This window comes from Ursus arctos, unplaced genomic scaffold, assembly GCF_023065955.2.
Source record: "Ursus arctos isolate Adak ecotype North America unplaced genomic scaffold, UrsArc2.0 scaffold_4, whole genome shotgun sequence".
NCBI classification, from domain to species: Eukaryota; Metazoa; Chordata; class Mammalia; order Carnivora; family Ursidae; genus Ursus; species Ursus arctos.
The window spans coordinates 25,161,898-25,189,890 of NW_026623056.1; the positions used below are offsets into that span (position 1 = coordinate 25,161,898).

At 34.5% G+C, this 27,993-nt stretch overlaps 1 protein-coding gene across 7 annotated transcripts in view; it reads right to left on the bottom strand.

Moving 5' to 3' along the window:
* ATP13A3 (ATPase 13A3) overlaps positions 1 to 27,993 on the bottom strand; it is an 87,440-nt gene that overhangs the window by 44,907 nt on the left and 14,540 nt on the right. For 5 of the 7 annotated variants that reach the window (XM_048214968.2, XM_026496284.4, XM_044383198.3 and 2 more), the window contains 13 exons: positions 17,032 to 17,130; positions 15,810 to 15,983; positions 13,474 to 13,656; positions 13,119 to 13,189; positions 11,356 to 11,436; positions 10,116 to 10,185; positions 8,028 to 8,162; positions 7,478 to 7,550; positions 4,723 to 4,854; positions 3,444 to 3,623; positions 3,146 to 3,303; positions 2,212 to 2,400; positions 454 to 515 (listed from right to left, as the gene is read on the bottom strand). In XM_048214968.2, coding sequence (XP_048070925.1) covers positions 454 to 515; positions 2,212 to 2,400; positions 3,146 to 3,303; positions 3,444 to 3,623; positions 4,723 to 4,854; positions 7,478 to 7,550; positions 8,028 to 8,162; positions 10,116 to 10,185; positions 11,356 to 11,436; positions 13,119 to 13,189; positions 13,474 to 13,656; positions 15,810 to 15,983; positions 17,032 to 17,082 — 1,559 coding nt within the window. In that variant the 5' untranslated portion in view covers positions 17,083 to 17,130. Of the gene's footprint in view, positions 1 to 453; positions 516 to 2,211; positions 2,401 to 3,145; positions 3,304 to 3,443; positions 3,624 to 4,722; positions 4,855 to 7,477; positions 7,551 to 8,027; positions 8,163 to 10,115; positions 10,186 to 11,355; positions 11,437 to 13,118; positions 13,190 to 13,473; positions 13,657 to 15,809; positions 15,984 to 17,031; positions 17,131 to 22,159; positions 22,220 to 27,993 lie in introns of all 7 variants that reach the window. The other 2 variants (XM_044383203.3, XM_057306569.1) reach the window with 2 other exon arrangements.

The following is a 27,993-nucleotide window of genomic DNA, read 5'->3' on the forward strand; positions in this document are numbered from 1 at the left end:
TAGAACAGATACTATGGTTGAATCCTATCATGGAATATTAAACAATAGTTAAGATTAATAAATTAGATCTATACATACCAATCTGGACGAATCTTGAAAACAATGTTAAAGAGGCAAAGAAAGCAGCAAATACATGTACAGTGTATCAGTCATGTATGTTTATTTACAGATAGGTCTTGTTTAGAGACAGATGTATACGTAGAGAAAATATAAAAACATGCAAAGATAATAGAACACAACTTCAGAACGATCGCATAGGGACAGATTAAGACTTAAGCAATATCTGCGTATTTTAAATCTTCTAAAAGAGATTTGAAGCCAATGTGGGAAAATGTCAACTGTTTAATCTTGGTGTTGGGTACACAGCTCTCATATTACCTTATGTTTGAATGTTTCATATATTAAGATACTTAATATGAAGTAACTAATAATCAAACCTAGCTTAATATTTACCGTGTATTTTCCACTCGTTGAATCCCCCAAAGATCTAAACCATCTTCAGTAAGAGTCCCAGTCTTTAAAAAAAAAAAAAAAAAGCACACATGGACAAAGTATGAATAGTGCCTCCAAAAACAGAAATCACAAAAAGTTACACTACATATACATAATAAAATAGAATACAGCTGTCAACAAAGGAAACTAGTAAGATCTCTGTATATTGACAAAGAATAACTACCAGGAAATAACTAAAGTTAACAAAAGAGTGCAGAACATTCCTTACAGTACGGTTCCTCTGGACGGGTAGGGGGAGTACACGTCTAGAACTGTATGTTTATGCGCTTATATTATGAAAAAAACAGAACAATGCACCAATCAACCTATCAATCAATAAAGGCCTACCTAGGAAGCAGACAATAGGACTGAGCAAGCCAAAAGGGGAAGAGGAACAAAACAAGTTAAATGACACCAAGAGGAAGCAATCAGCTACATCCAGGATGTAAATGACCTGGTTTCTTCAGTAAGATGATTCAGGATAAGGGGCAAGAAAAGCAACTGTTACAGATTAATTATAACCATTGCAATCATTATTTGGATTCTGACAGAAAAAAAAATTTGTAAAATTTTGAGACACTTTGTGAAAGACAAGGAAATCTGAATGAGAACTGGATATCAGATAATACCAAAGAACAGTTCATTTTGTTAAGTGGAGTAAGATAATGGTATTGCAGTCATTTTTTTTTTTGACAACTTCTAGATATAAAACTGAGGTATACTGGGTGAAAGAATGACGCTGCCACCTTCAAAATGAGGGGACAGATGAAGTAAGACTGACAAAATGCTGATTAGCTGTTAAAGCTGGGTAATGGGTAAATAAAGGCTTTTTATACTTGTATCTTCTCCACTTTTATGACTGTTTAAAAATTTTAATAGTAATGTTTCCCAAAAAGGCATAAGTGAAATTTTCCAAACAGATAAATATGAAATGAAGTCATGGGATATGATCTTTTTTTAAGTAATCTGTATGCCCAACATGGGGCTCGAACTCAAACCTGGAGATCAAGAGTCGCACGCTCTGACGACTGAGCCAACCAGGTGCCCCAAAATATGACTTTTTTAAAAAACAAAATGTTTTTTTCCGTCAATAATGAACATGCACAAAAATCATATACCTATCATATCAGTTACCAAGAAAAGCTTGATGGGAGGTTTCTTGGTCAATGTGTAATTCTCAAAATAGAACTTTAAAGAAAACTAATTTCAGCAGAGGAAAGGAAAACCCTTTGTAAGAGGCAAGGACTATTTCACACAGGTACATTATTTGTTGCTTTCCCATAAAACCGTAAAATCAGTGACCTTCATAATTTTGAAACATATTTAATAAAATCACAGAACAAACTTTAACTAAACATATATACATAATAGCAATACAATTCCAGTAAATTTATCTGTACGGAGCTTACTCTGTTAAAAACATAAAAGATCACACAATTTTTACTACTACTATAAGGCATAATTCTGGATGTGAATGATTAGACAACTGCAGATTTGGGCAAATAAGCAATATCCAAAGTATTAAAAATTGAAAAAGCAAAAAAAAAAAAAAAAAGCAGTGAGAATATATAAAAACGATGCCAAGAAAGTTGAAAAAGAGGAACATTAGAAAAACACTAAACGAGTGTAAACTGGTTGATAGAGAATACATACAGAAAACCTTCATCTAAGTATTTAAAAGCTATGAAAGTAAGCTTTGAGAATGACTACGAAACCAACCTTATCAAAGCAAACAAGATTCAGCTGTCCACAGATATTTATCCTTTGGGGACTGATACAGAAAATACCAATTTTTTTCAGCCTTCTTTGGGCATACACAATACCAGCTGTCATCGCAGCAGGAAGTGCAGGTGGCACAGTAATGGTAATGATATCCAGAGACTCGATAATTATGACCCCAATTTCTACCTACAATTAACACAAAAATAAATGTCAGGACCCCCCCATATCAAATATTTACTAATCTAATGTGGGTATTTCTTTAGTGAAGAATCCATAAACCATATTCAATTTTATATATAAAGGTGTATATAGTTACATTCATCAACCATTTACAATTCTTTTCCCTTTAGAGGCTGCAAAATAGGAAGTTCAGTGAATTGTCAATAGACAATGAAGTGTAACGAAAACTGTTTTTAAAGGAAATTTTCATTTTAAGAGCTCTACTTGCGTCACAAGCTACACACTTCAAAGTTCAATACACATCTATCAGATACTGACTCTTACTACCAGCACCATACTATGCCCATCTCCATAAAGGGGATGGAAAAGAGAAATGTGACGAGGTCTCTTAGAAGTACCTTCAATTAAGTAATCGCAAATAACTTTAATGCTGTATATCCCATAATTTAAAAAAAAAAAAGAGAGACAGAAATAAAGCTTTTAGTGAATATGTGGTCATGCTTCCCTTTTTTAAGTCACAAGAGAACAAGAAAAAGACCACCTAAACCAGAGCTGTCCCAAAGAACTTTCTGCTATGATGAAAATGTTCTATATCCATACATTCTAAAATAACAGCTACTAGTTTCATACAGTCAATTTAAATTAAATCAAAAGTTTAGTTCTTCATTCGCATTAGCCGCATTTCAAACCCTCAGTAGCCACATGTCATCATTAAGAATCAAACCCTATTAAAAGTTTACCATTTACATACCTTATTTAAAATGCTATTGATAATAGTGTAGATAAATCCAATACCAGCCACTGCCACAAGACACAGTAGAAACAAGTAGGCATCTCTGTAGAGTTTAAAATCAGTTGGTTTGGGATATAATATAGAACGAACAAGCTGTCCTTTGGAAGTACTAAATCCTTTAAAAAAATTCAAAGAAGAAAATGACTGTATTTTTAAAAGAAAATGAAAATTATCTCCCAAAAGAGAATCTCTTTTTAGACATTCAGTAGGCATCAAATACACTAAACCATGTAAGAAGAGATGAAATGTTTTCTACCTGTTCTAACTACTACAGCTTTGACAAGTTCTCCAGTGTAGAAACGAGTTTGAATTACAGTAGTCCCACAAAACAAAGTGTGTCGTTTATGTATTTCTGGACTATAGAATTCATCTCCCATTCCTTTTATGTCCACTGAAGGATTTGGCAAATTAGTCTTTGTCACTGGAACACTCTCTCCTTTAAAAAAAAAAAAATCATAATTTAAAGCACAGAAATCTGTATTAAACACACAAATCTTGAATTGTTAAATAACCTGAATGTTATTATACTATTTCAATAGTTACTAATAGTTCTCATATGTGGATAACAAAGCTTACTCAATTAGCTTTCTGTCTACCAATTTCCTTGCCTGAAAATATCAAGTCTTGTCTCTCACAATAATTCCTGAAAGTGAGTTGTGAGTCAAAGCAATCATCTGCAAATGATTTTGTCAAGTTTCAGATAAAAAGACCAGGTAGCTGCCACATCCCCAGCATCTGTTCACTTATCCCCAAAAACCAAACTGGAAAGCATTCTGCAACCTCAAGCACACAAAAATGTGAAGACCTACTCCTAACCCCCAATACATACACACACAGAGACACGTAAGGAAGAGAAAAGGCATCTAGGAAAGGGAGTGGAGAAAATACGGAGTATGGTAGTTCTCTCAACAACAAACTGTCAAATTCTTTTCAACATTAACTTTTAATTCTCTATAGCATTCACATTTCTTGTTTCAGAGGTGGCAAGTATATAGGGATATTTGTGTGACTGTGTTTTAAGAGAAGACTCCTAATAGTTTGAAAACATAGCAATAGCTTCTTTCCAGGTTGACTCTGAACATGATAAAAAGCTATCAAATTCTACCTTCAGATTATGAATTTCCAAAGGGAAGTCATTTCAAAGTCTATTTCCCCCCAGTTTAAGGAAAATATAAAATCTTTATTTCCACTTTTTACACATTGAATAGGGAAGTAAATATGCTGCCATTCTCTGTAAGCAAAGGACTTATTTCCTCTTCCCTTACTAAAAATATTTCCTCATGTCAAAAGAAGTATGCCAAAAAAATGTGGTGAACACCAGCATAATGATTTAGTATCACAACCGCGTATAATGCAGAATTTGATCCCCTCAAAACAAAAAAAAAATCTTCATCATCCAACACATTCATGACATTCAGGAGTAAATATAAACAACACAGTTTCACAGATACAAAATAGTTTTTAAATAGTTTAATCAGTAACTACTTAATCTTAATACCATTATAAACAACTGATCTGATTTTTACTCAGTTTACCTGTTAACATGCTTTCATTTACAATGCAAGTACCATTAATAAGAACTGCATCACAAGGCATGACTGTCCCATTCAATGGAATGACCATGACATCTCCTGGTACAAGGTCTGTAGAAAAGATCTCTTCTATTTCTGGATTTAAAGAAAGAAAAAGAGAAATCCGAATATTAACTTCAAATAAAAATATAGTAAATAAAAGATATGCCTGAAGGTCACCTGACCTCAATACTTAGTTAAAAATATAATGTAGTTAAACAGGACAATCTCAGTACATGAAAATAAGACAAATAAATTATTATGCCTTAGAGTAACAAAGTATGGTGTTTAAGTACGTCAGGTACTTTGCCCCCTGACAGGATGCCAACTGCACACAGGTGATGCCAAGTCCCTTCTGACCAAACAGGTGACTGGACTTCAATACTCAGTACAACAGCCCTCTTAGAAAATAGTGAGTCCACACATGAGATCCCCTGCAACAGGTAAATAAGCTCAGATTTCTAGAACTCCTTGGAAACAGCAGAAAGCATTGAAAATTTTAGTGTATTTTTATTTTATTTATTTGAGAAAGAGAACATGAGTGGTGGGAGGAGGGGCAGAGGGAAAGCTTCCTGCTGAGTAGGGAGCCCAACACGGGGCTCAATCCCAGGACCCCAAGATCATGATCTGAGCCAAAGGCAGACACTTAACCAACTCAGCCACCCAGGTACCCCAGTGTATTTTCTTTTTTAACAGCAATTTTTTTACACTATCCTTTTTCTCACTGCCACTATTTATAACTCATAACATTTCAATGCCTTCTCAATATTCCTAAAATAGTCCTAATATTTTAGATCTTAAATAAATTTACAAAATAAACATTGCAATATTTTATCTAGTTCATTATTTCCTTAGAAATGTGTACATTATATTCAATTTAGCTAAACACTTTTTAAAAAGATTTTCCCAAGTAAAAGGTTTTTCTTTAAGACTGCCCTACATTTAGACTCTTTCTCTCAGTCTTTCCCTTCCTTATGTTTAATACTATGGTCAGAAAAGAGTTCTGCTAGTTTGTAAGAGGACACTATTATTTGTGAGTTAGTCTGTAGGACAAAAACTCTTTTCCTTTAACTAAGCTATGAGGAAACAACTTCTAAAGAATTCTAATGATGTTAAGCACATACTAGGCATAATACTTTCCATTTTTTAATAAACCTGACTCTTGGAAAACTTTGATGCCACTTAAAGTCTACTCCTCTCAGGTATACCAGGAAACAAAAGACCAATGACTTGTTAGACTTTACAAAGGGGTAAGGGAGACACGAGTCGAATGCCATGTCCTGGCATCCCCAATGCCTTCAGCGGCCTCAGAGCAGTAACAGGATAAGTACCAAGAGAGAAGAGAGACACTCCCAACTAAAGCAGCACGTGACCAGGAAGCACAGGGAAGGAAGCCCCTGCCAGGCCAAACTGTGTTTATGCTCCAATGTAGTGTACTGAGCCAAGAGAACAGAGACTGATTTGGTATTCTCAATCAATCAAAATGGCTATTGCACCCAAGGCCCATGCCGCTGTGTTGTCTCTCCTTTATGTCCTTTACACCTCTTCAATACCACACCAAAGGAACTAACATGTCTGTCCAAAACATTAGCCTTTCCTCCAATACTGCTGCTCCTCCAGTGTCCCTTATTTAATTAAATGGCACTGATGTCCATCCCTCAAGCCTGACACTGCTCTATCACCTCATATCCAATGAATTATTAAATCTTGTTCAACGCTCGCATTTAAGTATCTTCCAGCCCCATCTCATTTCTCTCCATCTCCACAACCTTCATCTTGATCCATTTCATGCCTTCAACACTACTCTCCTCTAAACCCATCTGAACACAACAGCCAGAATGATTTTTGCAAAAGGCAAACATCAGATCACTCCCCTGCTTAAAAACCCTTCAATGGCTTTCCATTGCCTTTGGGAATGACGTCAAATTCCTTAACATGTTTTAGATGGCTGTCCATCATCTAGTTGCTGCACCTGGCACACTGAACTCCTTTTAGTTATTACAATGACCGAGCTCTCTCTCATTTCCAGAAGACTGGGCGCTTAAAACCCTCTCCTCTCCCTCTCTCACCACACCCCTTCACTTACCTCTTATCTGACTAGTTCAACCACTTAAAAATACTTTCTTCAAGAAGCCATCCCTGACACCCATGGCAAATGAGCTCTAACATCTAAATTCCCTGACCTCCCCTAATCATAGTATTTGTCACACTTTCTTGTTACTATGCCTTTCCAACTACACTGAAGTTCAATGATGACAAGCACTGTGTCCATCTTGTAACCACTGCATCTCCAGAGCCTACCACAGTACCTGTCACATAGTAAGAAAAACAAAAGTACCATTTTACAGGAATGAATCTGATACAACCTCAGAGAGAAGTACAAATCCAAACACTTATTTTTACTTCTTAAAAAACGAATGCATAGGGGTGCAGAGGCACCTGGGTGGCTCAGTCAGTTAAGCGTCTGACTTCAGCTCGTCATTATTTCAGGATCCTGGGATCCAGCCCCACTTGGGGCTGCCTGCTCAGCAAGTCTCTTTCCCTCTTCCTCTGCGCCTCCCCCCCACTTGTGCACATGCATACACTCTCTCAAATAAATAAATAAAACCTTTTTAAAAAAATGAATGTATATGTATAATATACTATCTTGCTTTAGTTATTAGTGCTTAATGGGTACCTTATTTGGTTTATTTTTCCAAGAGTTACCTTAAGTACTTACCTTCATTGACTCTGCAAACTGAAACTCTCACAGTACTGTGAGCTGCCACCATGTCATGCAACATGATATATTGCTGAAATAGAAAAAAAAAAAAAAAAAGTAAAAACTAGCTAATATAAACCCACTCTCCAAGATATTAAAAAGCAAGGGTGCCATAAAATAAGGTAAGTTAATATGGTAAATGCATATTACTCTGCCATTAAAAATGTCAAGACTAAAAGATTCAAAGATTATTCAATGATTAGCTCAAGACAAAATAAGAAACACTTTAATAATAAGATAGTCCTGAAAACAAGAGAATAAGCCCCCCAGTATTCCAGTCTGTAATAAACACCTATAGATCCCTATGGCCTCCAAGCAGTCAAGTGGTAGTTTAACTCTAAAAAGCATCCGCCTTCCCCCACCTCAAAAAGAGAGGGAAAGGAGTACTTATTCTTATAACTAAAAGAATAACTATATCGAGTATTACTTTGTACCAAGTACTATTCTACACACCTTACGTGTTACTACAAAATACACAGTTGTGAAAGCCGTAATAAATTGGACTTACCTTTCTAATGGAATACAGAGAGCTTACAATTGACACTATAGACATAATCACGATGGCTAGAGCATAATAGTAGTATTCATCAGTGCTCCACAGTATAACACTGAACAGCTGGAAAATGTAAAATGGGTTGAGAACCTAAAAAACAAGATTTTTAAATCAAATTTATAACCACACAGATGTTCCACCTTTTCATTTAAGAAATAAACAACAAGATATTTAAAGGATAAGCTCTGTAGTACCTTAAGGAAACATGTACTACTGAAGGAGGAAGGCAAGATGTTAGTATAGTACTTTTTTTTACCACTAACCTACTAGAATTTGGCTAAATAAGCTTAATTTAAATTATTTGCATCCATTTAGATACATACCAAACCCAATACACACTCATCTAGAAATAGCTAAAATGTGTGTATTTAGCTGTTCTTCATTCTGCTTCAGCAATAAAGTACATTTACTTCCAATAATTACAGGGTTACTAAAGGATATAACATTTTTAATTAAATGGAACAAATGTTTACTTATTATGAACTCCAAAAACCAATTTTCCTATAAGTCAAAGGTTCACTGGCATATACAGGGAAGACAAATATGAGGTAATAAGTTACACTGTTTTGCATTCTCTAAGGAAATAATTAAGGATTAAAAGCTAAATGAGACAAAGAGATAAGGGAATCCTGGCAATGGACTTCGTTAAGCCAAATTTCATAGTACTCTATCAATTTCATTAATAACCTCCCCAAATGTCTTAAAATTGATGCTTGTGTGCTTTTGAAAGGACTTTCACATATATAGTCCCATTCTGCTTCAAAATTAAACAAGATAATTTGAAAGGACTTACTCCAATTTTATAGATAAAGGGGCAGCAGAAAGGTTTTCTAATGATCAAAGCTAGTTACTGATGGAGTTATATTACAAACCAGACTTTCTAATTCCTTTTTTTTTTTTAAAGATTTTATTTATTTATTCGACAGAGACAGAGACAGCCAGCGAGAGAGGGAACACAAGCAGGGGGAGTGGGAGAGGAAGAAGCAGGCTCATAGCAGAGGAGCCCGACGTGGGGCTCGATCCCACAACACCAGGATCACGCCCTGAGCCAAAGGCAAACGCCCAACCGCTGTGCCACCCAGGCGCCCCACAGACTTTCTAATTCCTAATCACTGCACTCTGCTATGTTCTACAACAACATTATATGGCCACTCTCAGGAACTGAGGGAAACTAATCTGTAACATCTACTGAAAGTATTGACCCAACTCTTGATCTTTAGCCAAAAATCAAAAGGAAGACTAGAGAGCCTAACTGCCAGGCAAAATCCTGTACCTCGTTCCTTTACATGTATAACCTTTATTCACAGCTCTTCAATGTCACCTGTAACTGAGCTGTAACTCACTAAAGTAACTATTGACCCATTTCCCTCCCAGGATAAAGTACAAGTTCCTCAATGTCAATCAGCAGGTCATGTTTTGTATTCCAAACTTGGTACAATGGTACAATGTCTAGTTCCCAAAATGTACCACAGGGGCGCCTGGGTGGCTCAGTCGTTAAGCATCTGCCTTTGGCTCAGGGCGTGATCCCGGAGTTCTGGGATCGAGCTCCGCGTCAGGCTTCTCCGTGGGAAGCCTGTTTCTTCCTCTCCCACTCCCCCTGCTTGTGTTCCCTCTCTCACTGGCTGTCTCTCTAATAAATAAGTAAAATCTTAAAAAAAAAAAAAAAAAGATATCTTCTTTGTCCAAAATGTACCACAAAATACCACCTGACGAATAAAGATGATAAACTGTTTAAAAATTGAAGAAAAAAGACAGGTGTAAAGATCTGTAAGACAGGGCAAGATTTACATGCGTAACATACTGAGAGTAAAAAAAAATTTACAGACAAGAAAAGCAAAACAAATAATTATAAGGTAAGTAATAAAAAGGCAATTTATGCCCCCAAATTATTTCTCTACCAGAGGTACTACCTTTACATTTTAAGTTAAAAAAAAAAAAAAAAGTGAGGGAGAAACTAAGAAACAGAAAACCAAGACTATCTTATCACTTAAATCATGGCTCTTTTCAAACTGACAACTCTATTGATCACAAACATTGTCTTACCTCCTTAATTAGAAGCTTAAAAACAGAAGGCACTTTCACAGTAATTTCATTTACTCCATAAAGCAATTTTCTATAACAGGAAAACATAATAATAGTGTTACATTATATTATATAATAGTAGTATAATTTAGGGATGGCATTTCATTAGATAAGGTTCAAACCACAGATGCTCTTAAAATCTGGAACTTAAACATTCATGTTTCTACATACTTGTCTTCTACAATTCAATTCTCTACCTACAGTATTTAAATCAAAGTAGTCAATACTGGATAACTACACTGTTGTTTCATTCTGCCTCTTATCTCTTTGTGTGACAAGTATCTTTCCCACTAGTCTATAATAACCACGTCTGCAAACACTTTCTTTTTCATCCTTGAACACAGCAAGAATCACAAATTTTGAATTGCAATTAATCTTTGCAAGAGACTAAAATATATCTGGGGGGTCTTGTACTACTTCTCCAATGAGAATACTATACTAAGAATATTTATTTCAAAAACAACTGTACATTTGATTTTTACAAAAAAATGCTTTCAAAAACTCGTTTAAATACTTCCAACTTAAACTCCTGGTAGTACTTTCCATATGAAAGGGTAATGAGTAATTCTTGCCTTTTATGAAGTATAAGTCTGAATGAATTAATTTTTTAATATCCTAACCTGCTGAAAAAACATGCTACAGGAATATTAAAAAAACTGCCAATTTAATTTGAAAATAACATTTATCCTCAAAATATGCAATACACTGGTATATTTTTATACCGTAGCAAAGAATAACATGATATAAAAGATTATCCATCCCAATTTACAAATAATCATTGTGGTAAATTTTTAGCTCATGCTTAAAATTCCCAATACATTTCAGAAAATCTAAGATGCTACCAATTACAAAACATACTCATTATTTTATATGCCATCAAGATAAAAATGCTCTCAAGTAAAGGATAACACTCCACCCAATAGGATATGTCCCCCCTTTAGATATATAAAAATGTGGGAAAATGTGCACCTTAGAATTGATGAAATATGGTATATTTTCAGGGATATCAGCTTCAACATTTTCATAATTCTTCAACTAAGAGACAGTCTTACCCAAATAAAATATCAATAAGTTGTCAACTACTATGTCTATAATAAATACCTGTCAATATGTACAACTATATGGTAAAAGGGTGGGCTATATATACTATTTTATTTAGGAATTTTGATAACAGATCTAACTTTAGTTGGATAAAAATTACCTGTAGGCATGCATCCCCTTTGTCAGTCCTGCACTATGCTTTTCATAAATTGACGTACAAGAAACACCTTCATCCAGTCCCCTAAATAAATCCAAAGTTTTTACTTTAAACAAAGTTTAAAATATCCAAATGTCTTAATGCCTCATTTTTCTATATTCCTGATTTTAAAGTGTGACTTCCTTACAAACAGAAACCCTTAACAAAAACTGAGATAATGAATGAGAATTTTTAAATCTCAAATTCCTAAGATAAACAATAATGACAGTTCTAAGTCTCAAAAGTGCCAAATTCTAAATTATCCAATGTATCTATCACATAATAAGATGGCTCTAAATACTCAAGTTTATATAATAATATTATTATCCTTTAAGGCTGTACCAAAGCTGTAAGAGCTAATAATTAAGCTAATAATAAACTAAAGGTAAAGTACGACTAACTTGGGAATTCCAAACTAAAGATAAAATTTTTTTACTTTTTATCTATATAGTTCTCCCTCTTCAATTTTTTAAGCTTCATGCTAAGAAATCCTATTCATTGATTTTTCTTTCTACAAAAGCATCAATCCAAATCTGTCCCTGTTCTAATACAAACCTAGGAGAGAAGTACAAGATTTATATGAGTCACAGGCATTGCCTAAAATCTGTAACAATTCTAACTGGATTTAACCAACAGATCCACTTTCCCCCCAAAATGTCTTAATTATATTGCTTATTTTACCTGAGATACTACCGGTCATAGAACTCTGAATAGAGTTTTGTACATCACTTAACTTCAATCCTTTTCTACTTTTTTCAGATAGAAAAACTAAGCTCCATACTTAATAGCTATCACTGGGATAAGTTTAAATTCTACAAGTTTCTACAGTTGGCAAACACCACATGGCAAATTGGTTTGACATTTTTTTCCCACTTTAGTTGGTAACTTCTCCAAAAGCAGCAAGGATCAGCTCAAGTCTTTTTAAAAAAAAACAAAATGGCAGCTCACTGGCAGTGTTCTATAAGGCAATAGTTCTTAATTAGGCATGGTCTTCAGAACTAGGCATGTGGAAATGCCTGGGACTATTCCAGAATATTCCAATTCTTTGTCTGAGGAAAAAAATCCAGGCATGAATATTTTAAATGTTCATAAGGTGATTCTCTTTGTATTGCTAATATTAAGAATTCCTTCAGCACTCAAATAATGATACTTAATGAGTGTTTATAATAATCACTTTAACAAAAGCAATAAAAATAGAATCCTAATTAATCTAGTACTTACATAACTTGAAGCCTCCACAAAAAACGTCTAAGGGATTCCTCCAGTTTGTCCTACTCAAGTCTTAACACATTTGACAATGTCTAAATCTTAATCCATATAGTGAAGTAAAATTTCTGTTTGTCTATTACTCCATCCCTCAAGGATAAATAGATGGAACTGTCAGCAAGTGGGAAATGAGAATTCAGATATTCTGACAGGCTGTAAAGTGTACCCAAAATTCACTTTGAGATGAACCCACAAAAAGAAAAGAACTCAGACTCAGAGTGGATTTGTAGAATCATACTGTTTCAAACTTTTATGTAAATTTTGCCAAGGTACAAGTTACAAGTAGGATTTATCCTAAAATGGTTAATAAGTATTCAAGTAACGGCAGGGAGTTGTTAATAAGTGAAAAAAAGTTATGCAATAAATACCTCTTTGATTTTATGTAACACTACAATGAATTCTTTTTTATCTAGAACATTTTCAAGATACTCATATAATCCAAACAAAAGAAAAATACTTACTTCAAAAAATCAAAATTGTGAAGGGTATCATTCCAGAAGTATTTTACACTGTGGTGGGTGAAATAACGAACCTGTACAACACACATAAATGTTACATCAAAAAGCATTATCATCATTGTTTATGATTAAGTTTACTAACACAAATGTATTATCTATTAAAATTAAAGTGATCACGTACAAATGCAATCTGCTTCTTCTAGTAGTACCTAAACTGTTATACATAGTAATAAATATTTTTTATATATATGGATTTATTCCAAACAAAAATAACTGCATGCAGAAAATTATAGGCTATGTGTCGTAAAAGGTAACAATTCTGGTTTTCAAAGAAACTTTGACACTGAGATCACAATACCTGCTGTGGTTGAGTCTGTGAATATTTACTCATCTCATGCCTAGTCTCTTCAGCCAAATTTTCACTTAGATGAACAGCATGGCCATTTGCAACTTTATTAGTCATGGATTTGGGGCTCAAAAATGGGTGAGTTTCCAGAGAAAGAAAGCGAATTTTTGCACAAAACCACATTCTGAATTCATCCTTACAAGAGAGAAAGGGATAAAAAGTCAATTATGTATATATTACATTACTGCCTATATATATTTTTTGATTCCCATTCTTTCCATGTTATTGATTACTCTCTGAGAAACCATCACTTCCTACTCACTAAATGTGAAACCATTTCATGAGGATATATAAATTCTATACATAAAGATGTATAAATGCTTCCCATTGCTCACCATTTTATGTCATACTTCACTAATGCAATATCCCATACAAGATCATGAGTAATTTCTTAATTTAATCATCAACATACTAAGACTAGAAATTAAAGCCTCTTAGGAAACCATCAACAAAAATGAAAAGACAACCTACTGAATGGGAGAAGATACATGCAAAAGATATATCTGATAAGGGCCTAATATCTAGAACATATATAGAATTCCTACACCTCAACAACAACAACAAAAACCCAATTAAAACATGGGCAGAGGAAAGAATAGACCTGTTTCCAAAGAAGACATAAAGATGGCCGAGTGTCAAAAAGTGCTCAATACCATGAATCACCAGGGAAATGCAAATCAAAACTACAGTGAGATACCTCCTCACATCAGTCAGAATGGCTAGTATCAAAAAAGGCACGCAATAACTAGGGTTGGTGAAGATGTGGAGAAAAGAGAACCCTAGTGCACCGCTGGTGGGAATGCAAACTGGTGCAGCCACTAAGGAAAACAATATGGAGGTTCCTCAAAAAATTAAAAATAAAAATACTATGAGATCCAGTAATCCACCTGCAGATATTCACCCAAAGAAAGCAAAAACACAAATTCAGAAAGTTATATGCACCCCTGTTTACTGCAGCATTATTTACAAGAGCCAAGATATGGAAGTAAGCTAAATGCCCATTGATACATGGATAAAGAAGATGTGGTATATATATTTCCAATGGAATACCACTCATTCATAAAAAAGAATAAAATTTTGCCATTTGGGACAACTGGATGGACCCAGATGGTATTATGCTAAGTGAAATAAGTCAAACAGATAAAGACAAATACTACAACAAAAACCAAAACAAATACCAAAAACAAAACAAACAAAAACAGAAATGGACTCATAAATACAGAAAACAAAGTGGTGATTGTCAAAAGGGAGGGGGAAGGAGGAGTGGGTGAAATAGGTGAAAGAGAAAAAAAGGTACAAACTTCCAGCATAAAAGAATTAGGTCATGGGGATGAAAAGTACAGCACAGGGAATATAGTCAGTAGTATAATAACTTCGAATGGTGACAGATGGTCACTACACTTACTGTGGAGAGCATTTCATAATGTATATAAATGTCAAGTCATTATGTTGTCTACCTAAAACTAATATAATATTGTATGTCAACTCTACTTCAATTAAAATATATATGACCAAAAAAAAAACCCAAAACGAACTCATAGGTACAGACAACAGAGGAGTGGTTGCCAGAGGTACGGGTTGCGGGGGGTGAAATGGGTAAAGGTTGTCAAAAGGTATAAACTTCCTGGGGATCTAACATACAGCATGGTGACTATAGTTAACAATACTGTAGGGTATATTTGAAAGTTGCTAAGAGAACAGATCTTAAAAGTTCTCATCACATGAAATAAAATTTCTGTAACTGTGTACGGTAACAAATGTTAACGCAGTTGTTATAGTGATTATTTTGCAATCTATGCAAATCATTATGTTGTATACCTGAAATTAATACAATGTCATGTGCCAATTATACCTCAATAAAAACAACTTAATTAAAAAAAAGAAAAAAGAAATTAAAGCCTCTGATAAAATGCTTCCAATTAAGATTAAACAAACAAACAAACAAAAACAACCACCAGGGAAGCAGCAGCATCACATAGTAGAAAGGCAGCTGGTCCAGTGAGTAACACATCTGATATACTCCTTAAGCTGGCTAGTGACCTTGACAGACAAGCATTTAATCTCTCAATGCATCAAGAATTATAAAAGAAGGGGTCAATACAATCATCATTAAGATTCCTTTATATTCTAATCACTCTCACTTAGAATACAAATGTTTTTAGGATTAGCGTTCCTGATTATATATCCTAGCAGTGATGTTCTCCTCATGTATTATTTTGAACCAAGTACACACAAAAGCATTATATTACTCTCCGAATAATCAGCTACCAGTGAATATGTGGACTTACAGTAGTCCTCAGCAGCACCACTTCACAGTCTCTAATCGCAGCTCTAATACAGGTCGCCTTCACCCGCCATTCGGGCATCCAGTAGAGGAGGAGGAGGAGAAAGCCGCCAGTGCAAACCACTCCTAGAGACACTACGGCAAGTTTCCAGCGACACAAATTATAGCCATAAATCTCCTGTATGGACACAGTGATCACACGACTGAGTATCAAACGATAGGAGAGATAACTGCCAAAGTTTTTTATTTACCCAATAAGTATTAACAGTCTTGTCACATAAAAGGTAGGCTTTTTTAAAAAATAAACTTTTAATTTGGGAATGATTTTAGATTTGCAGAAAAGTTACAAAAACATTAAGAGTTCCCTTCCTCTGGTTTACCCTGTTAACTTGGTACATTTGTCAAAATCAAGAGATTGGCACTGGTACATTTTTATTAACTAAACCTAGTATCTATTAGAATTTCACTAGTTTTTCCAGTGTCTTATTTCTACTCCAGGACATAAGCTATAATATCACACTGCATTTAGATGAAGCAAGTTTTAACTTTATTTTTCTCCCAAATGATTAGCTAATTGTCTCAATACCTCTGTGACTGATCAATTTGACCTCCTGACCCAAATTATTTCAATTGTTTCAGTTTACTCCCTCCCCACCTCACTATAACCCAACAAGGGTTGCCAAATTTAGCAAATGAAAATGCAAAGGGCCTAGTTAAATGTAAATTTCAATAAAAATTGATTTTGCTTGCCTTATGCAATATTTGGGACATGCTTATAGAAAAAAATTTATTCCTTGATTATCTGAAATTCACATTCAATGGGATGTCTTATACCTGACAACCTTATCTCCGCCCTTCTACACACAAAGAGCTGAAAAGTCATTTTTTTTATTAAACTGATTTTAAACATTTTTTATAAATCAAAATTAGAAATCTTACATTTGGGATTATATTTAAAACATGACCTAATGTAACTTCTTAAATTATCAAATAAAAAAAAAGCATAATACGCTCCTCTAAGTATTAAAGTTCACAAACAGGAATTATACTAAAACCCAACAACTAGAGATGTTACATAATCCCAATTCAAAAACGCAGTTGGGATGAGGAAAGCACATTGATTTAGTGTTTTGTTGTTGTTTTATGTACTTTTCTACTTCCCTGGAATAATAAATTACAAAGATAAATTCTTCACACTTAACAAATACATTATAAAAACTGGTTACCATTTCATCTTCTTGACCCTGGTTGATAGTCTTCCTTTCTTCTTTGTCCATATCTATAGTGGTTTGATAGGTCTTGTGCTTCAGAACAGCTGAAGATAACTGAGGGGAAAGAACAACAAATATTAGGGAACTCTGTTGTATCTCAGTAGACTATAAAACTTCATACCGTAAGACTTTGTTGTGATATATGTATCAAAGTTTAACTGATATTTAAGACTCACTGAAGTGCTGGCTGGTTTTAATGACATTTTCAATAATGTGCTAGTTCTTGTGATACTATCACAAAACCTGGCATATTTCATCAATTAACTTATATTAGCAATAGTCTTCGTACAAAACAATTTAAGTTCTATAAGAAACTACTATAAAATCTTCTCTTTTCGTTCCCCACTCAGAGAACAAATCTAGTTTAACCATCCTGAGCTAAAAGTGCTTCACACCACTCAATTTATTGCGTGAAGTACAGTGAAAAGGTAAAGCACCAGCAGTAAAACCAACCCCAAAACTTCTCCATGATTATTAAATTAATCATCCAACAGATATTCACTGAGCACCTTTTACATGAATGGTAATCCTTGGCCAGGAGTCAATTCCTAAAGCAGGTGTACCACTATTAGAGATCACTCCCCCATTCTGATTCCAAGTCTACTAAGCAATCTTCTGATTGTCTGACTACCATGATGCTTGTCTAGCAGAAAATTCATGGAGCTCACTGACAAATTTCTTCCTGTATTAAAAAGGGATATTGGAGGGGCGCCTGGGTGGCTCAGTCTGTTAAGTGTCTGCCTTCAGCTCAGGTCATGATCCCAGGGTCCTGGGATCCAGCCCTGTGTCCTGCTCCCTGCTCCATGGGGGGTCTGCTTCTCACTCTCTTTTTGCCCCTCCCCCCAAATGTGTGTGCGCGCTCTCTCTCTCTCTCTCTCTCTCTCAAATAAATAAAATCTTTTTCTTTAAGATTTTATTTATTTGTCGGGGGGGGGAGCACAGCCAGGGGGAGTGGGAGGCAGAGAGAGAAGCAGGCTCCCTGCTGAGCAAGGAGCCCAATGTAGGACTCGATCCCAGGACCCTGGGATCATGACCTGAGCCGAAGGCAGATGCTTAACCAACTGAGCCACCCAGCCGTCCCAATAAATAAAATCTTTAAAAAAAATGAAATAATAAATTGTTCCCAAATAACTTAATAGCTTCACAAAATAAAGCTCAAGGAATTTATAGGAACACAAAATATCTAGTCTCAATTAAGTAACAATATCTGACATCCAATTAAAACTTAACAGGTATGCAAAGAAGAAAACCCATAATAAGAAATATCAATCAGAAGAGAAAGACCAAGAACTGAACAAATAACAGAACTGGTAGACGAGGACATTAAAACGGCTGTAGTCCATAAGTTCAAAAGCAAGAGGAAAGACAACGCATTAAGTACAGACATGAAAGATATAAAAAAGAACCAACTTGACTATAAGATAAAAAATACAGTATCTGAGATGAAAAATTTACTAGATGAGATTAACAGCAGATTAAATATGGCAGAAGAAAGATTAAGGAACCTGAAGACAAAATAATAAAAATATCCAAAATGAAAAGTGAACAGAAAAAAAGACTAGGGGAGAAAAGCACATAACAACATCAGTAAACTATGAGACAACTTCAAGTACCCTAATATACATGTAAGGTAGGAGGGACCAAAAATATGTGATGATATAATGGCCAAAATTTTTCCAAATCAGATGAAAAACTGTAAGCCTACAAATCCAAAAAGTCCAACTAATACTAAGCAAAGAAACAATGAAAAATTACACCAAGGCATGTCATTATCAAACTGCTCAAAAGCAGAGATGAAAAATATCTTAAAAGGAGACGAGGAAAAAGATATGTTACATATACAAAGGAAGATAGATAAGAATGACATCAGATTTCTTGCTAAAAATAATGCAGGCGAGAACAGCTGAGCAACATCTTTGAAGTACTGAGAAAAAGAAAATATTCAGAGAATTTTATACCCAGTAAAAGTATCTTCCAAAATCAAAGGTGAAATAAAGACTTTTTTAGACACAAAATCTGAAAAAAAAAAATCATCATGAGCAAGCCTACACCATTAAAAAAAAAAACGTTAAAGGAAGTCCTCAGGTAGAAAAATGGAAATGGAAATAGGGATCTCCACGAAGGAATGAAAAGTATCAGACATGGTATATATGTGGGTAAATATACATAACAATAGCACAACCGGCAGGAAGAAATGGAAGTATACTCTTGTATAAGAACCTTACAAGGTTATGTGAATGAGGTTTAGTATTACTTGCAGGTAAAGTTTAATAAGTTAGAGATGTACACTATGAAGTCTAAAGTAACCATTCAAATAAAACAGAGTCACAACTTAAAAAAAAATCAACAAAGGTGATTAAATGGAACCATACAAAATACTAAATTGACATAACAGGCAAAAAAAAAAAAAAAAGGAGGAAAATGGAAACTAGAGACAAACAAAAAACAAATAGCAAGATGGCTGATTTAAACCTAACAATATCAATAATCACATTAAATATAAATGGTCTAAACAGTAATTAAAAGGCGGAGATTGTGGTTTTATTTTTCAAAAGCAAGGCTGCAGGGGCCCCTTAGTGGCTTAGCTGGTTGTCTGACTCTTGATTTCAGCTCAGGTCATGATCTCAGGATCCTGAGATCCAGCCTTGCTTTGGGCTCCATACCAGGAGGGAGTCTGCTTGAGATTCTCTCTCTCCCTTTCCCTTTGCCCCTCCCTCTCCTCTCTCTCTCTAAAATAAATAAATAAAATCTTAAAAGAAAAAAGCAAGGCTACACACAACTATATGTTGCCTATAAGAAATGCAACCTAAAATAAAGGCACAGTAAGCTAAAAGTCAAAACAAAGTATACTGTGCAAGTACTATTCAAATTAAAGCTGGAATAACTGTACTAATATCAGACAAAGCAGATTTCAAAGCAAAGAATATTATCAGGGATTTTAAAAAAAGAATACTACCAGGGATAAAGTCATTTCATAATGACAAAGGGGTCAACTGATGGACAGAAAACAATAATCCTAAACATGTGTACATTTAACAGATCTTCAAAATCACAAAGGACATAGAAGATCTGAAAACATTATCAATCAAATTGGTCCCAACTGATATCCACAGAACATTCTACTCAAGTGCAGCAATATATACATTCTTTTAACATGTGCACAGAACATTTACCAAAAAAGACCACATTCCAGGACATAAAACAGATTCAAGTCATACAAAGTAAGCTCTCAAAACAATGGAATTAAATTAGAAACCAGTAACAAAAAGATAAGTAGAAAAGCCTTAATATCTGGGAACAAAATACACTTTTAAAAAAAAATCCATGAGTCAGAAATCAACAGGGAAATTATGAAGTATTCTGAACTGAATAAAAATGAAAATATATCAAAATTTGTGGGATGCAGCTAAAACAGTATTTAGAAATTATTTATAGCACTAAATTCCAAAATCTGAAGAGAAGAAATGCCTAAACTCAACCTTAACAAAGTAGAAAAAGAACAGCAAATTACACCTATAGTAAGCGCCGAAGAGAAACTGATAAAATTCACAGTAGAAATCAATGAAATAAAAAACAGTAAAATCAATGAAACCAAAGGCTGTTTTTTTTGAGATCAAACAAAAGTGATCATTTCTAGTTAGACTCAAAGAGGGGAGGAAGAAGGCACAAAGTACCAATATCAGGAATAAGAGAGGAGATATTACTACAGATTCTGCAGGTGGCAGAAGTATAATCAAGGAACTTAAGGAACACTTTACACCAATACATCAACTTTTCTACAGGTTTGAAATTACTTCCAAACAAAAAATTTTTAAATTAAAAACCCTCTAACTTTATCGGTCACGGGATGGTCACAAGTTAGTAATTGCTACAGCTGAGTTAAAAGCTGGGTGTAATAGGTACATGAGAGTTCATTATACTAATCTTCCTACTGTTTTTTAACACGTAAAAATTGTAACAGAAAGTTTTTAAATAAATGAAAGTCACCCATTTGAAGCTTTTAGATAGAAAAACATTTTCAGAAAATATTCATTCTGGGCACCAAAGGCCATAAATCTTGAGAACTCTGACTCTATAAACCCCAAATCCACTGACCCAACTGATCATATACCAGGCATTACCCATAGTTTCTTATTGCTGAGTTTGGACTCTCATTCTTCTCCACTCCTGTCTTTTATCCATTGCCTAGAAATAGAGATGTACTTCCCCACTTTGGTAAATCCTAATTTTTCAATAAGAATGTATTAGATGAATAAGCATGTTTTTATAATTTTAGAAAAAGAATTTCATTACTATTCAATGTGTTCATTAACTTCACATACTTATAACTTTTAAAACCTTTTCCCCAAATAGATCTTGACAGAGCTCACCTCAGTCTAACACAGCTATATTATCAACTCATCTTCCAGAGTTAAAAAGTGACCACAGCAAAATAATACCACAGTAATTTTTAAATGAGCTACTATACATTGCCTATAACAATCATTTTTCACACTCCTCTAAGTTCAATTCTTGACCATTTTATCTCTTTACTATTTTTAAAAGTGTTCTTGCTGTAAAATTTAGCTTACTTTTTAAGGCAAAATTATTTAGTCTTACCAATTTTACCAAAATGAGGCATTGAAAATAATTTAAATAATTTAAACAAAAAGTTGCTCTAAAAACCATCAGTTATTATTCCTTTAAGCATACTATACCACATAGGAAATTACCAAGACTCTCACATAAACTAATAAAATCCAATGAGACAATAATTGCAACAGCTTACATTTAAAACATACATATATTATAAATGCATATTTAAATTTTAAAAAGTTGTACATAATACAAAGCCTCTAACATTTCTACGACTCTGTAAAGAAAAAATCTATAAATATATTTTAAATTATATTGCCTATTATGGTGAAAATACATATTAAGCTATTCTACCATAGATCTAATTAGAGCATTTTAAGCATTAATATCAAACTTCTAAACTCCATTTAACTTTCAGAATATAACTATCGTAGCTTGCAGGAATGCATGTTTTTTAATCAAGTCGATTTCTAGATCACAAGAAACAAATTAAAGAAATTTTTCTTACCAAAAGCACTATATCATCATTCTTCCCAATTGCTGTATCAGCAGCACTTTCAAAAGCTGGCTATTAACAATAAAAATAAAACTAAGCATAAAAATCCATTCAGATGAGAATTTTCTGCCAAATACTGTTTTGACTTTTTGAACTGCTTAGAAAATGACTAAGATGTTAAAATTTAGGATTTTGAAATTCACTGACTTTAAGTGGGTTTTCAGAAGATATACCCTTGTGCCACTGGTAGAGCTACTATTGAATAAGTCACATCTAGCCAGCACACTGAAGTCCCCATTCCACAGTGCATGCCTCAGCCTTGATGTTATCTAAATAGCAAGGAGCTCATAGGCTATTGTGCTTAACCAAACCCTTCCTTGCATTTATAATGAACATGATTTTTTGTGTGAGTAAAAACAGCAGCACAGGACAAAGTGAAGCTATCAAGAATAAATCTCACTAAATCAAATGTGAATTCTTGGAAGTTTACTTATTTTTTTCACATTATATAATTACTAAGAACCATCTGTAGTGTTCTAGGATAAGAGTTAGTCATATCACATTTCCTAAAACAAGAGGAGTTGCCTCAACAGGCATAGAAATCCCCAAACCTCTAAGCCCTCTTTGCTTCAAACCTGAATTTCTTATTAGTTGGAACTACAGTTTTATAATAGTATATGTGTGGAGGGTTTTCTTTAAGGCTATTCTATGTATGTACCCAGGATCACAAAGTTGGTAATTTCATAAGGTGATTTAAAGAGTGATCTATAACTTGAGTAAGACTTCAAGTAAAGCTATTTAGTTTTTTACTTAAGTATTCACCAAGTTCAGAGAGATGAAAGTAAAAAACTAAAATTAAAAATGTATTACTCAAAATCCACAAAACTAAATAAGCTATTCTAAAAGAAATTCTTAAATAACGGTTTTTATAAGTTTGTAACATATACACTGCAGTTTTAGAAATTAAAACTGCATCAGGATTTGGGGGCCACTTTGTGGTACGCGGGTGGCGCAGTCGGTTAAGTGTCCAACTCTTGGTTTCAGCTCAGGTCCTGAACTCAAGCTCGTGGGATCGAGCCCCACATCCAGCTCCCCGTACAGCCCGCTCAGCGAAGTCTGCTTAAGACTTTCTACCCCCCGCCCCTCCCCCTTGCTCGCTCGCGCATGTGCTCACTTTCCTTCTCATTCTTTCTCTGAAATAAACAAATAAATCTTAAAAAAAAAAAAAAAAAAGACTTTTTGGGCCACCCTCCATTGTTGAAAGACAGAATGAATCATCCTACTTGGCTCTGTAGTTCTAGATTTTTTTCCTGAGACTTAAACACACCTACCCATGTTAAATAAAAATTTGACAAACCCATCTTTAAGGACCAATCAGCAAAAGATTTTTTAAAAGATCCTGAAGTACAAACAGTTCAGCCAGCACTGTGAATATTATTTCATTGTCAAATCTGTAGCATCCACAGCAACTAAGATAACCTTCTGCAATTCAAAAGCAGTTCTCCCTTCGAAATAAAAAGTACCCTAATACATATAAAATCCTTAATCTACTCATTGAACAATCTCAATTTTAACAGGTATTTTACACAAATATTTGTGTAAAAGAATTTTTTAAAAAACTCACTCTCCTAACTACAGAAACCAAATGGTCACAACTCTTTATGAGGGCAAAACTTAACACTTCAAGTCAGCTCCTAACAATAAGAATGACATAATATAATTTAATGAATACATGGAAATTTTACAAGGATACCAGCTAAATTTTAACAAAGCTCTAGTGAATACCCATTTTATCACTTCCCATCTTGAACTTTCTCTTATAATACATGCTTTTGTTTCTGTGTTTAGGCTTAAGGAAGACCATTGTATCCAATATACACCAAACCAGAACTATTTACATTTGTAAAGTGCAGACTTTGTGTAATTATACTTTTTTGTATGTTACAAAACAATGCGATAGCTAAAACAAAATAAGTTATAATTAGGAAAAAAATGTAATTATCTGTCTTACAATTAATATTAGAAACATTAAGAGTTACAACTTAGCCCACACTACAGCATACTCATATACATTTTTATCACTTTGATTAAACACACTATTTAACAAATCAACACTTTTATTCAGAGAAAACTCCATGTGGTAAGAGTGTCATCATTAGGCAAAACAGTGGCTTTGAGTATTAATTAACTACAAAGTATTTAATTAGTAAAAATGGGAAAAAGTAGCTTTGGACTGACAACTTTTGCTTTGTAAAAATAGAAATGTGTAAAAAATTCTTTTATATACAACATAATAAAGAGTTTGCGCTTTTAAAATGTCTACATACATGAATGAGAGATTTTCATTTATTGAAGCTACTTTGATCTTAAAACTTTTATTTTTATTTATTTTTTAAAAGATTTGATTTATTTATTTGACAGAGACAGCCAGCGAGAGAGGGAACACAAGCAGGGGGAGTGGGAGAGGAAGAAGCAGGCTCATAGCGGAGGAGCCTGATGTGGAGCTCGATCCCAGAACGCCGGGATCACGCCCTGAGCAGAAGGCAGACGCTTAACGGCTGTGCCACCCAGGCGCCCCTGATCTTAAAACTTTTACACTTCCTCTTAAATCTTCCTCATGTATGTAACTTTTCATCTTCAAAATCAAGGACTGAGAGTTACAAAAGTATTATAACTGCTAAACTGATTTCAAAATCTTACCATCTATTATAAAAGTGTTGCAGCAGGCAATAGGAAATAGTAGATAGGATCACTGCTATAAGACCAGTCCTACAGGCAATATTCGAAACAGGAAGAATCAAAAAGGCCTAGAAAGAAAACTAGCATCTACCCCTAAGATAATCAAAAACCAAAAAAATTGGAGACAGTGGCTACTAGTGGTGACTGTGCGTTGCAGAGTGAAAATGAGGTAGAGACTTTAGTGATTTTGAATGTTTTTACCACCTATTTTAACTATTTTTAAATAGTTAAAGAAAGAAGGTAGGCTGAACGTATATATAAACTTCTAATTCTACAATGCATGGCCATCCTTGGGTTGAAACTTGCAGGATCCTGCAAAACACTTCATGGTGCTGTATCAAACCATTCTCCAGATTCTCTGGATCTCTCTTAATTAGGTTTTTTTTTTTTTACCCCAGGCAACATAAAGTGGTCATTTTGAAGGCCCCCTTAACAAGTACATTTCTAGTAAGCAACAGTGTGATTATATTCATTTTTACATCCCCTCCACGTTCTGGCTCCACTGAGGAGTAAGTAGTAGCCACTGACACAGCATAAAATAGCAGCAAATTCTAAGTTATTTAATCAAATTAATCCATCTAAAAAAATTAATCCATCTACAAACGTTAAGTAAGCATATATGCCATGTCTATTACTATATTAGGAACTGTAGGAGATAAACAACTTTACCCCAAAATTAAAAAAAAAAAGAAAGAAAGAAAAAGAAAGCAAGCAAGCAAGCACATATCTCAAGAGTCAGCTTTAACTTGTTTTAAAAGACAATTCAACATGAACTATTCTGTAAGTTCCTTCACCTGTCACGGTTTCAATTTCTTCCCCACTGAAATGAGGCAGTTGTAATAGTCTGTATGATTCATTCCAACCATGAAAGCTTTGACCTACATTAATTATCGTCTCTGTATGCACCTTGCTGTTGCACTCTTCCACCACTAGGTGATGTTCCAACATTGGTAAGGAAAAGGGCTGACAGTTTTCAGTAGCCTTAATAGAAAAGCTGCTCATCTAAAGTGATTTTGAGTTTTAAGATTTTTGTTTGTTTGTTTGTTTGTTTAGTATGACTGGAGGTACTAACCCGGGAAAGCAGGAGTTGGCTAAATAATATAGCCTCTGTTTCATGTGTCTCAATGGAAAAATAAGACACAAACACAAAACAAATGATAATGGTGGTGGAGGGAGAGAAGGCAGGTATGTTATTACTACCTTTACAAAGATTACTCCCAAGTTCACAATTGTCTGAAACTAGAATTTAGGGATCTTATAATGTTGTGAAGCAAGGGACGGGAGAACAGTAACAATTAAAGAGCACATGAACGTATTAGAGAACAAGATGAGATAAAGTATAAAATTATGTGGTAAAACACTACTTGCCCATTAAACTGGAAAAAAAAAAAAAAAGGAGCACCCTTATACACTGCTGTTAAGAGTGAACCTGGGGGCACATGTGTGGTTCAGCTGGTTAAGCATCCGACTCTTGATTGAGGCTCAGGTTATGACCTCAGAGTCTTGAGACTGAACCCCACCTCAGACTCTGTGCTGGGTGTGGAGCCTGCCTAAGATTCTCTCTCTCCCCCGTTCTCGCCGCCCCCCTCACCAAAAGAAAAGGAAAAAAAAAAAAAAAAGTGAATCTGTACTACCTTTTTGGAAAACCAACAGTATTTTAGAATTTTAATACTCCCACACTTCGATCCAACAATCCCAATTAGAAATCCATTGTCACATTACATATACATACATGTTACCATTAACTGTTTCTTCAAATTCATGAAATAGAGTATATGAGTTTTGTGCTTTGGGGGTGAGAGGGGTACTTACAAGCAGAAAAACCTAACTGAATGAAGTTTTAAAGCAAGCACTGAAGAAAGTGTTTGGCATTTATTAAAATAAGGAATTAACAAATCTAGAGTTCTAACAACAGCTTGTATACACAACCCATATTGGTAAGTGAGCTTAACTGCCCAAATAAAAGCTACACTTTTAAATTTAGAAGATAAGGATTTTTGTTAATCAATATATGAATGAATGAATGTTTCTTCCATTTTAATGCAAATTAGTGATTATTTCTTCTAAAATGTAATACTGTTAATCCAAATCCCTAATAACTTGTTTGCCATTTCAATCAGCAATTTAAAATCAAAATGGGGGGGGTGATGCGGTAACTGGGTGATGGGCATCAAGGAGGGCACGTGATGTGATGAGCACTGGGTGTTATACACAACTAATGAATCACTGAACACTACACCAAAAACTAATGATGTACTATATGTTGGCTAACCGAATTTAAATTTTAAAAAAAGAGAAAAAAAATAAAATTTACATTTAAACATTCAGGGGCACCTGGCTGGCTCAGTCAGTAGAGCATGCCTAGAGCATGTGGCTCTTGATCTTGGGGTCTTAAGTTCAAGCCCCACACTGCATGTGGAGCTTACTTTAAAAAATGATAATTAATAAAATTTCAACATTCACCAATTCTAAGACTCATATTATCCACATGTTTACACAGAAACCAGGCTATAGTTCAGATAAAACCTTATAGTTGCTACTGGCAGGTGACCATCACGATGCAGTGGTCACTGCATGCACTGCTTGAAGTTGGTCTCAACTTTTCATAGTACTGTGTCATTTCAGCTGAGCAAAGTACATTGTTGGTAGTACAGTGCTGAGTTGAAATTGTTGATTAAACGTATTCAAAAAGATTACAAAATGCATTCAAAGCTGCATTTTGAAACAAAAAGTAATAATATGCACAGATAGGTACCCAAACAAAGCAGCAAGGTGCAGAGGAAGGGCTTAGAGGAGAAGGGGTGGGGATGGGTAGGGAATAATCAAGAAGGGGGGGAGCAGGAACAAAACATTACAGAAAATTATATTCTAAGTCTTAAGTAGTATGTTAAGAAGTTACACACAGAATTCAGATATGTTCATTTTTCTTATTAACAGCAAAACCCAAAATAAGTTTTCTTTATTAACTCAACATGGTTCACTTCACAATTACTGTATTGCGTTGGCAAGAAAGCAAAATTAGTTTTACTTGTCATCTGTACTACACTATGGCTCACATTTTATTCTTCCAGACGTTATGAAGACCTGAACCTGACCACAAAGGAAGC